Source organism: Symsagittifera roscoffensis, chromosome 4, assembly GCF_963678635.1.
Source record: "Symsagittifera roscoffensis chromosome 4, txSymRosc1.1, whole genome shotgun sequence".
Classification (NCBI taxonomy): domain Eukaryota; kingdom Metazoa; phylum Xenacoelomorpha; order Acoela; family Convolutidae; genus Symsagittifera; species Symsagittifera roscoffensis.
Genome location: NC_087065.1, coordinates 32,240,801 through 32,255,233, shown reverse-complemented (window position 1 = coordinate 32,255,233; position 14,433 = coordinate 32,240,801). Strand labels below are relative to the sequence as shown.

Here is a 14,433-nt window from a genome sequence, read left to right as displayed (position 1 = left end):
GTAAACCCCGGATGGGTGGAACCTGATCTAAACTACATTTTATTTTTGGTTATACATTGGATACTTTATCTCTATAAAATATTTAATATTAACCAATCACGATCCATCTAACTAACAATCCACTTATTTGTAAGTGCTGAAATTACTTGTAATTTCAGCACCAGAGAGATTTGAATTTAACTTAGAAATTAGTTATCTCTCCAAGCAGTCGCAATAAGCCAATATACTCTAGATCTATTGAGCCTAGCAGAGACTAGTTAAACACCCTGAGACTAGTCGATATAAGAGTAACATTAGGATCGGTATTAGACTAAGAAGTTGCACGAATCTATCCGGCCGAAAATAAGATAGCGTGACGAGCAGACGGTGTACCCTATCCGAAATTACTCTATGAGTTAACCTCAAGGACCTAACTCGCTAAAGTCGTCACTGATTGGCGAATCTTTATATAGAACCAGGAATCAAGGAAGGGAGATGGGTGACTAGATGCGAAAGCATATCATACTAGACCACTATTATAAGCAGTCTTCTGCTTTTATTGAGAAATATTAACACTGCTTATAATAGTGGTGTCGAATAGTTTATGGTTTCGTGATATTTCGAGAAATACAGAATTTTAGGCTAATAATTTTAAATTTTAGTGTGAAATGATAAGAAAGTTCATGTTATCAAAATGACCCATTAGGTTGACTCAAAAAAGTTCGGAACAATTAAGTAGTGTGAGATGAAGCACCACGAATAAAAACATCAAGGTATCAGACAATCAGTCGTGTTAGGTTATTATAGTGGTGCGTGAACTCAGCGGGACCACGAAGATTCAGAGGTCGATTACACAGGGGCAATTTCTTGAAGACTGGTCTGAATTAGAGAAAAAAGACATCCCGAGCATGAATATTCCTCACTTTCTTTGAAGTTCGGTGCAAATTGAATATAAATTTGAAATAACGTGGCATTTCAAATTGTCGAAAAGTTGAAAACTAAAGAAAAAAAGATCAAAATTTACTGTATAACTTATTTTTTTTTTTCGGCAAACCGCTGGTTCTTTTTCCTTACCACAACCCGCACGAGCAGATTTTTTATGGTCGGTGAACGGAGTGGGTTTACAAAGTTAAGTATGCAGACTAAAAATTTTATTTCGGCCTAAACAGTCCGCGTGTCAGTTTTGATAACAATTAGAAAATGTGAAAAAATCCACACTCTATTTTTGCACTAAAAAGTTTTTGGGAAAAAGAAAAGAGCCACAAACCGCTTTCTACAGCCAAACCAATTTTGTTTTAGAAAAAATCATAAATGGATCTCTAATGATCTCTCTGATTCTGTTCAGCGCAGTTTGTAAGTCCAGTTGAATTAATTTTTTCAAATCATACTGGGATTCTTTTTTGAATTTGAGCTCAGGACGTCAATTGTATGGCCTATAATTGTATCCTTTTCTTATTACTGTTTGTAATTTTTGATCGCGGAAATCGAAAAAAGCGGAACCATTTCTGTATCATATCTGCTTAATTTCATTTAACTTGACTTTTGTATTCTTAATTTTTTTTCGCGAAGTTTTAAGTTTATGTTTGATAACTATGCAGTCGAACCTACAGTGCCTGAATTATTTTGTTGTGTGGTGTGTTCAGGAAACACTGGAAATGTGTTCCAAGGAGGCCGAGTTCAAGAGTATTCTGTTCTCGCTGTGTTACTTCCACGCAGTGGTGGCAGAGAGACGCAAATTTGGACCCCAGGGCTGGAATAGGGTTTACCCATTTAACACAGGCGACCTGACAATCTCCGCAATGGTTTTGTTCAACTACCTCGAAGCAAATAATAAGGTCAGCTCACACATATAGTTCAAACTAGTGAACAAATTATGTACAGGAGCAATCTTGTTCAACTTCTTTCTTAATTTTTCTGCTCAACTCATGAAAAAGTCGAATTTCCAGTGAAATGTAAAGTAATTCATTAGATGAGTGTAAAATGTGGAGTGTTCGAAAATTTTCGCTCGCTCCGTGAAAGTCAATGAGCGGTACTTACATATGCTGGAAATTAATCCCGGAGATGGGCGGCAACAGAGAGTGTGTAATAAATTAATCCTTGAGATGGACGGCAACAGTTATTGAGCGAGACTTACATATACTGGAAGTTAACCCTTGAGATGGACGGTAACAGAGAGTGTATAATAAATTAATCCTTGAGATGGACGGCAACAGTTATTGAGCGGGACTTACATATACTGGAAGTTAACCCTTGAGATGGACGGTAACAGAGAGAGTGTAATAAATTAATCCTTGAGATGGACGGCAACAGTTATTGAGCGGGACTTACATATACTGGAAGTTAACCCTTGAGATGGACGGTAACAGAGAGAGTGTAATAAATTAATCCTTGAGATGGACGGCAACAGTTATTGAGCGGGACTTACATATACTGGAGGTTAACCCTTGAGATGGAAGGTAACTGAGAGTGTGTAATAAATTACTCCTTGAGATGGACGGCAACAGTTATTGAGCGGGACTTACATATACTGGAAGTTAACCCTTGAGATGGACGGTAACAGAGAGAGTGTAATAAATTAATCCTTGAGATGGACGGCAACAGTTATTGAGCGGGACTTACATATACTGGAAGTTAACCCTTGAGATGGACGGTAACTGAGAGTGTGTAATAAATTAATCCTTGAGATGGACAGCAACAGTTATTGTGCGGGACTTACATATACTGGAAGTTAACCCTTGAGATGGAAGGCAACAGAGAGTGTGTAATAAATTAATCCTTGAGATGGACGGCAACAGTTATTGAGCGGGACTTATATTGGCTGTAAATTAATCCCGGAGATGGAAGGCAACAGAGAGTGTGTAATAAATTAATCCTTGAGATGGACGGCAACAGTTATTGAGCGGGACTTATATTGGCTGTAAATTAATCCCTGAGGTGGAAGGTAACAGAGAGTGTGTAATAAATCCTTGAGCTGGACGGCAACAGTTATTGAGCGGGACTTACATATACTGGAAGTTAACCCTTGAGATGGACGGTAACAGACAGAGTGTAATAAATTAATCCTTGAAATGGACAGCAACAGTTATTGAGCAGGACTTATATTGGCTGGAAATAAATCCCCGAGGTGGAAGGTAACAGAGAGTTTGTAATAAAATAATCCTTGAGATGGACGGCAACAGTTATTGAGCGGGACTTACATATACTTACATATACTGGACTTAAATATACTGGTAACAGTGAGAATGTAATAAATTAATCCTTGAGATGGACGGCAACAGTTATTGAGCGGGACTTATATTGGCTGGAAATTGATCCTTGAGGTGGAAGGTAACAGAGAGAGTGTAATAAATTAATCCTTGAGATGGAAAGCAACAGTTATTGAGCGGGACTTACATATACTGGAAATTAATCCTTAAAATAGGTGGTAATAGAGAGAGTGTAGTAAATTACTCCTTGAGATGGACGGCAACAGTTATTGAGCGGGACTTACATATACTGGAAGTTAACCCTTGAGATGGACGGTAATAGAGAGAGTGTAATAAATTAATCCTTGAAATGGACGGCAACAGTTATTGAGCGGAACATATATTGGCTGGAAATTAATCCTTGAGGTGGAAGGTAACAGAGAGAGTGTAATAAATTAATCCTTGAGATGGACGGCAACGTATATTGAGCGGGACTTATATTGGCTGGAAACTAATCCCTGAGGTGGAAGGTAACAGAGAGAGTGTAATAAATTAATCCTTGAGATGGAAAGCAACAGTTATTGAGCGGGACTCATATATGCTGGAAACTTATCCTTGAGATAGGCGGTAACAAAGAGAGTGTAGTAAATTACTCCTTGAGATGGACGGCAACAGTTATTGAGCGGGATTCTGACATATACTGGAAGATAACCCTTTAGATGGACGGTAATAGAGAGAGTGTAATAAATTAATCCTTGAGATGGAAAGCAACAGTTATTGAGCGGGATTTATATATGCTGGAAACTAATCCTTGAGATAGGCGGTAACAGAGAGAGTGTAGTAAATTACTCCTTGAGATGGATGGCAACAGTTATTGAGCGGGACTTACATATACTGGAAGTTAACCCTTGAGATGGACGGTAACAGAGAGAGTGTAATAAATTAATTCTTGAAATGGGCGGCAACAGTTATTGAGCGGGACATATATTGGCTGGAAATTAATCCTTGAGGTGGAAGGTAACAGAGAGAGTGTAATGAATTAATCCTTGAGATGGAAATCAACAGTTATTGAGCGGGACTTATATATGCTGGAAATTAATCCTTGAGATAGGCGGTAACAGAGAGAGTGTAGTAAATTACTCCTTGAGATCGACGGCAACAGTTTTTGAGCGGGTCTTACATATACTGGAAGTTAACCCTTGAGATGGACGGTAACAGAGAGAGTGTAATAAATTATTCCTTGAAATGGACGGCAACAGTTATTGAGCGGGACATATATTGGCTGGAAATTAATCCTTTAGTTGGAAGGTAACAGAGAGAGTGTAATAAATTAATCCTTGAGATGGAAAGCAACAGTTATTGAGCGGGACTTATATATGCTGGAAACTAATCCTTGAGATAGGCCGTAACAGAGAGAGTGTAGTAAATTACTCCTTGAGATGGACGGCAAAAGTTATTGAGCGGGACTTACATATACTGGAAGTTAAACCTTGAGAGAGACGGTAATAGAGAGAGTGTAATAAATTAATTCTTGAAATGGGCGGCAACAGTTATTGAGCGGGACATATATTGGCTGGAAATTAATCCTTGAGGTGGAAGGTAACAGAGAGAGTGTAATGAATTAATCCTTGAGATGGAAATCAACAGTTATTGAGCGGGACTTATATGTGCTGGAAACTAATCCTTGAGATAGGCGGTAACAGAGAGAGTGTAGTAAATTACTCCTTGAGATCGACGGCAACAGTTATTGAGCGGGTCTTACGTATGCTGGAAGTTAACCCTTGAGATGGACGGTAACAGAGAGAGTGTAATAAATTAATTCTTGAAATGGGCGGCAACAGTTATTGAGCGGGACATATATTGGCTGGAAATTAATCCATGAGGTGGAAGGTAACAGAGAGAGTGTAATGAATTAATCCTTGAGATGGAAATCAACAGTTATTGAGCGGGACTTATATATGCTGGAAACTAATCCTTGAGATAGGCGGTAACAGAGAGAGTGTAGTAAATTACTCCTTGAGATCGACGGCAACAGTTATTGAGCGGGTCTTACATATACTGGAAGTTAACCCTTGAGATGGACGGTAACAGAGAGAGTGTAATAAATTAATCCTTGAAATGGACGGCAACAGTTATTGAGCGGGACATATATTGGCTGGAAATTAATCCTTTAGTTGGAAGGTAACAGAGAGAGTGTAATAAATTAGTCCTTGAGATGGAAAGCTACAGTTAGTGAGCGGGACTTATATATGCTGGAAACTAATCCTTGAGATAGGCCGTAACAGAGAGAGTGTAGTAAATTACTCTTTGAGATGGACGGCAAAAGTTATTGAACGGGACTTACATATACTGGAAGTTAAACCTTGAGAGAGACGGTAATAGAGAGAGTGTAATAAATTAATTCTTGAAATGGGCGGCAACAGTTATTGAGCGGGACATATATTGGCTGGAAATTAATCCTTGAGGTGGAAGGTAACAGAGAGAGTGTAATGAATTAATCCTTGAGATGGAAATCAACAGTTATTGAGCGGGACTTATATATGCTGGAAACTAATCCTTGAGATAGGCGGTAACAGAGAGAGTGTAGTAAATTACTCCTTGAGATCGACGGCAACAGTTATTGAGCGGGACATATATTGGCTGGAAACTAATCCTTTAGTTGGAAGGTAACAGAGAGAGTGTAATAAATTAATCCTTGAGATGGAAAGCAACAGTTATTGAGCGGGACTTATATATGCTGGAAACTAATCCTTGAGAAAGGCCGTAACAGAGAGAGTGTAGTAAATTACTCCTTGAGATGGACGGCAAAAGTTATTGAGCGGGACTTACATATACTGGAAGTTAAACCTTGAGAGAGACGGTAATAGAGAGAGTGTAATAAATTATTTCTTGAATTGAACGGCAACACTTATTGAGCGGGACTTATATTAGCTGGAAATTAATCCTTGAGGTGGAAGGTAACAGAGAAAGTGTAATAAATTAATCCTTGAGATGGAAAGCAACAGTTATTGAGCGAGACATATATTGGCTGGAAATTAATCCTTGAGGTGGAAGGTAACAGAGAGAGTGTAATGAATTAATCCTTGAGATGGAAAGCAACAGTTATTGAGCGGGACTTATATATGCTGGAAACTAATCCTTGAGATAGGCCGTAACAGAGAGAGTGTAGTAAATTACTCCTTGAGATGGACGGCAAAAGTTATTGAGCGGGACTTACATATACTGGAAGTTAAACCTTGAGAGAGACGGTAATAGAGAGAGTGTAATAAATTAATTCTTGAATTGAACGGCAACACTTATTGAGCGGGACTTATATTGGCTGGAAATTAATCCTTGAGGTGGAAGGTAACAGAGAAAGCGTAATAAATTAATCCTTGAGATGGAAAGCAACAGTTATTGAGCGGGACATATATTGGCTGGAAATAAATCCTTGAGGTGGAAGGTAACAGAGATAGTGTAATGAATTAATCCTTGAGATGGAAATCAACAGTTATTGAGCGGGACTTATATATGCTGGAAACTAATCCTTGAGATAGGCGGTAACAGAAAGATTGTAGTAAATTACTCCATGAGATGGACGGCAACATTTATTGAGCGGGTCTTACATATACTGGAAGTTAACCCTTGAGATGGACTGTAACAGAGAGAGTGTAATAAATTAATCCTTGAAATGGACGGCAACAGTTATTGAGCGGGACATATATTGGCTGGAAATTAATCCTTGAGTTGGAAGGTAACAGAGAGAGTGTAATAAATTAATCCTTGAGATGGAAAGCAACAGTTATTGAGCGGGACTTATATATGCTGGAAACTAATCCTTGAGATAGGCGGTAACAGAGAGAGTGTCGTAAATTACTTCTTGAGATGGACGGCAACAGTTATTGAGCGGGACTTACATATACTGGAAGTTAACCCTTGAGATGGACGGTAATAGAGAGAGTGTAATAAACTATTCCTTGAAATGGACGGCAACAGGTATTGAGCGGGACATACATATGCTGGAAACTAATCCTTGAGATAGGCGGTAACAGAGAGAGTGTAGTAAATTACTCCTTGAGATGGACGGCAACAGTTATTGAGTGGGACTTACACATACTGGAAGTTGTCTACTCATCAACCAGATTTTTTCGAACCATATACACAACATGAACAAGCAAGACAACCAAGAAATAATCCATGTTGTGTATATGGTTAAAAAAAATCTGGTTGATCAATGTTGTAAGAAAGGAGTCTTTGGTTTGTATAGACCCGTTGATGATTTTTATTATGGGGAATAATGAGCTGTATATTAAGGGGAATGATTTGTCTTGAAGTGTTTATTTGTGTTATTTCTATTTTGTTGAAAAAAATGGGTAATTTTCAGGTAGATCTTGTGTAGATTGTGGTTTCTCATTGAAAAGTACTGAGCTTGCAGTTGGTTGTGATATATTCTGACTTTGTGAATATTAATATGTTTGAGTGTTCATGTTAGAAGATTTTGGGGTTTTTGACTTGTGTACATAGTTATATTTATGTTCTGCGAAGTTATTTCTATGCGATGTTCTTTGATTTTGTGATGGTTTTGCTACTGGTCGAAATGTTTGGTAATCCATTTGAGAAAATTTTGGAGCAACAGTGAGTTTTACTATAGATTGTATGTTGTTTGTGGTAATGTTGGGGTTTTTGTTTTTGGAGTTGTAAGGTTGGGGTGAATAGGTGAAATATTTGTTGTGCTGTTGTTGTTATTGTTTCAATTTTTTCTTGATTTACGACATGTGATGGGGTTTGAACATCTTGCTGTGTAAGATTTCTTCTTCTGTTTACGTTGTCTTGATTAATTAAAGTGGAATTTAAACTATTGTTTCCTGCTCTATCAGGAAATATTGAATTACAGTTTAAAGGTGTTGTGTCAATTGTAAGTGAGTATAATTTAAGATAAACTTTGTGAATAGAAGTTGTGTTAATTGCTTGACTTGATATATCTGTTGGTTTAATAATAATTGATTCGTGAGACCATTCAGGATCTCAAACATAATCTGTTTGTTCTGCTAGTATAGTTTCGTCATCTGTGTTCTGTGGTCGAAACTTTTTTCTTGCTAGTGCTATGTGTTGCTGAAGCAACTTTCCCGCACTTTGATAAATCATCGAATAAGTCATAAATTGATTCCAAAGTCACTGCGATTTCTAACATACCATTGAAAAGTTTGAATTAAACCTTCGTGAATCTTGTTGATAAGAAAGACTATCATTACATGCTTTGGCGAATGCTGAACAGCGAAAACTATCATCCTTTTTGACAACCGACTAACTTGAGCAAAATTCTCTTTTTTTCACTCTGATATCTCAAAAAACAATAAAACAAAAACACCTTCTTTCAATACACCTGATCCCTGATCTTACCCGGTCTTTTTCCTCAGACTGGCACACCAGATTTTTCGTTTGACCCCTGAAAATAATCTGTGAAGACGAAACTACACAACTGACTGCGCAGTTCACATTATTTGGAAAATATATTCAACAGCTGCATGTCACGAATTCAACAACAGAAGACATAGAAAATAAACAGAGAATTGAGAAATTATTTTTGACAAGAACATCATCGAAAAAAAAATGAAGAAGAGAAAAGATCTGACAAAATGTACATGTCTTCATAAAAGAATAAAAGTTTGCATTAATCAATATATGTTTACTTGTACATTGATATTGATTTGTAACCCCGAGTTGAGCGAACAAATTTGCGTGTAACTACTCTGAGGAGAGCGAGTTTGAGAGCAAAACAAAACTTGTTTTTAAAACAAAACCTCTAAAATTTATCAGTTTTCTTGGCCGTTTTCCTTTCAGACTTGCTCTCCACCTAAACAAGGAAAACCAAGTTATTTTGAGCGCATCTGAGTAAAAAAGAAACCCGGTTTGAAACGAAGCGGTCGCGATTTTTTGTTTTTCCGTAAACGGGATCTTGCATCTCATGTATTCATTTTGTTGAAAACTCCGAAAATCCCCTTTTCCAAAAGATAGTTATTTTTCGGCATTTTATCATTTCGTAAAGAAAAACAAAAAAAAATCATTTCCTGTTTCGATTTTTCCTGTTTGCATTTTTTCTGTACAATCTAAACAAACATCTAACAGACTTTTGATTTTGTAAAAAAAAGACGAATATTATTTTTACAATAATAGATGGTGAAGCAGTTGTTGAGCATGTTGTCTGGGTCTCTCTTGTCTTAATCTTAATATAATTTTCCTTCCTTTGTCTCGTTTTAAATTGTGTTTGTGTGTAGATGCGTTTTCCTCTCGTTGTTTCTGGAAAATTGTCGTCCCTTTGTATCATTGCTTTGAGTGTAGCATGTTAATTACCATAACACGGAAACAACTAAAAAAAATCATTTAATTTTGAGCTCATAAAAAAAAGTTTTTTTTTCCCTCAAAAACATTTAAATATATTGAAAACAAAAGCAAACATTTTAACAAAAATAAATTGAAAAAAAAAACATTCGAAGTTTTTTTTTCTCTAAATTTAGTTTGAAGTAAAATTGAATAAGAGGTAAAAAAAAACGTCCGAAACAGAACAAGCGCCGTCCTTATCTACGGCTCTCAACAACTATGGACGATACCAATACCAACAATTCGTCGACGTCGACAATAACTGCAAAAATTGCCTCTAGTAAATTCAGGCTGGCTAGAATTGAAATGAGCCGGTCTCCGGATATCTTACAGTCACAGATAGAAAGAGGGACCCATATTAGTTCTTTGAAGACTTTGGCGCAGAAAACAGAAGACCGATTAGAACAAATGAAAGTAATAGCAACCGAAGTGTTCGCAAATGGATCTTCGGAAGACAACGACGACGCTATGGAGAAATGTGCATGTCTTTCAGGACAACTTTTAGAGCTAACCCACAACGTCAACACTTTAAGCGAAGACTTAACCAGCTGTTCTGGTTCTAATACAATAAACGTAAACAAATCGACGCCTGTATCCGGTCGAAACCCCTTCGTCAAGGACACATATGCCGAAAATCACGTCACTCAGCCCTCTAGCAACCGCGTGAACAATTCATCTGATGGAGAGCCAATTAACTTACAGAACGACATGCTACTTCACCAACACTCAACCACCGACGTACCGCAAATATTTTTGAACCACTCTGCAAACGAATCATTGTCTAGAGAGTTGACCTCTCTAAGTTCTCAGTCAAGAGAAGAAAGCTTGGAACAAAAAAGATTTACAGGATATGAACAAACTATTCAACCAACGAATCAACTACTACTAACATCAGTACAACAAGCATTGCCAGACAATTTACATTTGAATCGAAGCCATGATTCGCTTCAGTTTTCAGCTCCAGCAGTCCATGCAAATCTCCACGAAAAATTTTCATTGGAATGTTCATTTGCTTATTCCAATCGTCAGCAACCAGGAAACGTTATACAAACATCAACTTCAAAAGAAAATAATTTCCATCTAAATCATCAGAAAAATTTAGAGCAGTATACATCTCCCCCAACTGTCATACAAGCGAATCGGAACCCGTTTGCTCAAAGTCACTCGGTTGAACAGTTTCAAAGAACTTTGGATTTGAACAACCAGGTAGTGGATAGTCATGGGGATATTAAAAAGCACCAGGTAGTGGATAGTCATGGGTATGATAAAACTCAATTAAACATTCTACATGCACATAATTGTCATCAACCGGTTTTCAACAACCCGATATCAACACACTGCGAACAGAATAGAGATGCGCTTGGAGAAAATTATTCAGGATACATCATTCATCCTAACTACAACCAAACTCCACCGCATCTGCTAGTGCAAAGTCATCCATGCAACCAGATAATGGACACCCAATGGCAGTAAACGAAGCAAAACAAACAATATACAGCCGCAACATAATTTTGATCTGGTTGTAAATTACCCAATTTCATCAAACAGTCAACAGAATAGAGATCCATTTGGAGAAAGTAATTCAAAATCAGAACTACAACCAAGCTCAACCCATTCCAACAATGCATAGCTCTGAAACTTACGCAAGTTTTTTACCCGGACAAGAAAAAATTGACTAAAAGTTTTCTGTTAAACTTCCTTCAATTAAGCTACCTAACTACGACGGAGACGCGATGGCTTACCAAGACTGGATAAACATGTTCCAGGCTACAGTGGACAGGAATCATACATTTAGTGACACTCACCGGATGACTTATCTACAGGATTCGGTGTCAGGAAAAGCAAAAGCGCTCATCAAAGGGTACTCATGTAACCCTGCTTTTTACAAAGCCGCACTGAGGGACCTTCAAAATCATTTTGGCGACTCAAACTATATTGTAAATGCTTTCATTCAGCAAATTGAAACTTGGCCGTCCTCAACTAGTAACAATCGTTCAGTTGTTTCATTTGCATCCTTTTTGAAACAGTTAGTTCGAACCTTCCAAAATTTGGGTTTTCAAGCAGACTTGCATTCTTCAGCTTTACTCAATTTTATCAAAACTAAAGTTCCTGACAATTTACTTATGAAATGGACCGAATACGCTGTCCGTGAAAATGTTCAAAACAACAACGTACAATTAATTCAGGAGTGCCTTGAAATACAAGCTAAAATATTGGAAAGATTACAAGGGGAGCACTCGTTTCCAAGCAAAAACAGTGCATCATATGCAGCAATCGTCTCAGGAAAAAACGAAGATGATAAGGAGTTTACAACCGCAACCTCTAGCAGATACGGCCAGTCGCATAGCATTGACAAATACACATACCATCAACAAAAACAAGCGGACAGTGAAATTCATTTCAAAAAAAAAGGCAGGGTTTACTGCTTCAGAAAAAGCAACATTTGAACGGTTACCCAACATTTGGTTCGAACAATTACAGCTGATCCCTGTGTCGTTCGTCAATAATGGTAAAGTGTGTGACACTTACGCTCTCATTGACCCTGGCAGCCAATTTAATTTTATGCTTCATCAAATTGCAGACTTCTTGGAAATCTCATCATCAGAAACAGCAAACATGCCTTTACATATATAAATATCAACCATGAGATGCCGGTTGCAAAACTAGACAACCTCGTTAATTTAGCACCGTACCAACAAACGGGACGAACGTTTCTTATTCGTAATGTTTATAAAACGCCATTTTAAAATATACCTCCTGCAGGTGTTGCTCATCTGAATGAAATCTGTCAGGGTTTCAAAGGTTTTAGACACATAAAATATCCCAATATTGCTGGCGGAAGAATTGGAGCACTACTTGGCGTTAATACGTTCTCTTTTACGTACCCCATTCAAGTAATTGAAGCAAATGATTGCCGACCACACGGAATACAAACTCGACTGGGTTGGACAATTGCAGGAGAATATCACCAAACAATTGCTCCCACACGTTTGAATAAAGTGCGCAACAGACAAACTTCGGGATTTGTTTTCCACGTTACAAGAAAGTCAAATGAATCTGTTGAGCAACCATTGGACTATTTAGTTCAGCAATTCTGGAAAATTGAAGAAACTGGACAAAAAAAACAACAGAAAAAGAGTTTTATACCGAAAACAGTTTGGCGGCAATTCGGATCCTTGAAAACACAATACGTCATACGGGAGAAAGGTATGAAATTGTTTTACCGTGGAAGAATGAGACTCAATTGCAGAATAACTACTACATAGCCCGTAATCAACTAAAATCACATGATCACCGACTTGCTAAATACAACGATCTACGAAATTTATACGAAGCAACCCTCGTAAATAACCTCGAAAAGAAACACGTGCGACCTTTAGAAATGAAAAGAATAAAACCCTCGCGAATTTGGTATCTACCACATCACCCAGTGCAAAACCCAAATAAACCAACAAAAATCAGAAGAGTAGCCAACGCTGCATCTCTTTTTAAAGGCCAATCACTTAACAACAATCCCCTTACAGGTCCAGATCTACTTGCAAATCTGACAGGGATTCTGCTGCGCTTCCGCAAACATTCTATTGGTCTTCTTGCCGATATTGAAGGGATGTTTATGCAAGTAAGTATTCGTGAAGAAGATAGGCCAGCCTTGCGTTTTCTCTGGAGCTATAACGGAAAAGTTCATCAGTATGAATACACGCGGTTAATATTTGGAGCCACATGTTCCCCATTCTGCGCTATTTATGCATTACAAAAATGCGCTTTGGACAACGAAGACTCGTTTCCTCTGGCTTATGATGCAATTCTAAACAGTTTTTATATGGATGACTACATTGCCTCAGTACCGACGTTAGGTGAAGCACAATGCGTTTCAAGAGAAACTAGGGAGTCTTTAAAATAAGGTGGTTTTCGTCTCACCAAGTTCTTATCTAACAACAAGCTCGCCCTGCAACATATTCCTTGCGAAGACCACGACGAGATAAAAACTTCAACTCGTGTTCTTGGACAAAACTGGAAAATTGACAGTGATGAGTTTTTTGTTGATCCCCTTCAAAACTTTCCTACTCTGGCTGATAATTATACTCAACGGAAACTCTTCAACTTATTGTCGTCTATTTTCGACCCTCTAGGAATTATAGCACCAGTAACAATTCGTTTGAAGGCTCTACTGCAGCAGATTTGGAGGCTAGGTTTGAAATGGGATAATCAGATACCTAGTGACCCTCAACACAAGCTACAGAAAATCCTGGATTCTTTTCTCAGGATGGAAAGATTAACTTTGCCAAGAATTTTTTTTCCAAATCAAAGCAATAAATCATGGAGTTTGGGAATACAGGCATTTACTAACGCTTCACTCATCGGTATTGCCGCAGTCCTGTTCTTGCGAATGCATAATTTAGACAAAACAGTTATTGAATGTAAGTTTTTGATTGGCAAAAGCAAGGTTGCGCCTATTAAACAACTGAGTGTACCAAAACTTGAATTAGAAGCTGCAACAATTGGAGCACGTCTTTTGTCATTTGCGTCCAAAGAACTTCATCTCAGCAGAACAGCTGTTTTACATGTCTGGACAGACAGTCAGGTAGTACTTGATGGGATAAAATCAACGAAACAGCAAAAAACATTTGTGGCAAATCGACTGACTGAAATTTCAACGATGGATCACCAACTACAATGGCATCACATTCCAACTACTCTGAATCCTGCAGATCACGGTACTTGAGAACTTGAACCCAGGGAAATTAATGAAAAATGGCTTACACCTCCAGACTTCTTGAAACAACCTAAGTATCTCTGGCACGATTATAATTTGCTTGCAACAACTGTGGTTGCTGCGGGTTTTCAAAGACAGACCAATCATAAAAAATTGTCTCTAAATGAGCCAATTTTCGACATTAGACAATTTTCTACC

At 37.9% G+C, this 14,433-nt stretch overlaps 1 protein-coding gene across 1 annotated transcript in view; it reads left to right on the top strand.

Annotated features, from left to right (window-relative positions):
- LOC134844184 (dynein beta chain, ciliary-like) overlaps window positions 1-14,433 on the top strand; it is a gene marked incomplete in the record, with an annotated part of 486,199 nt that overhangs the window by 272,689 nt on the left and 199,077 nt on the right. The window contains 1 exon segment of the mRNA XM_063860749.1: window positions 1,623-1,814. Coding sequence (XP_063716819.1) covers window positions 1,623-1,814 — 192 coding nt within the window.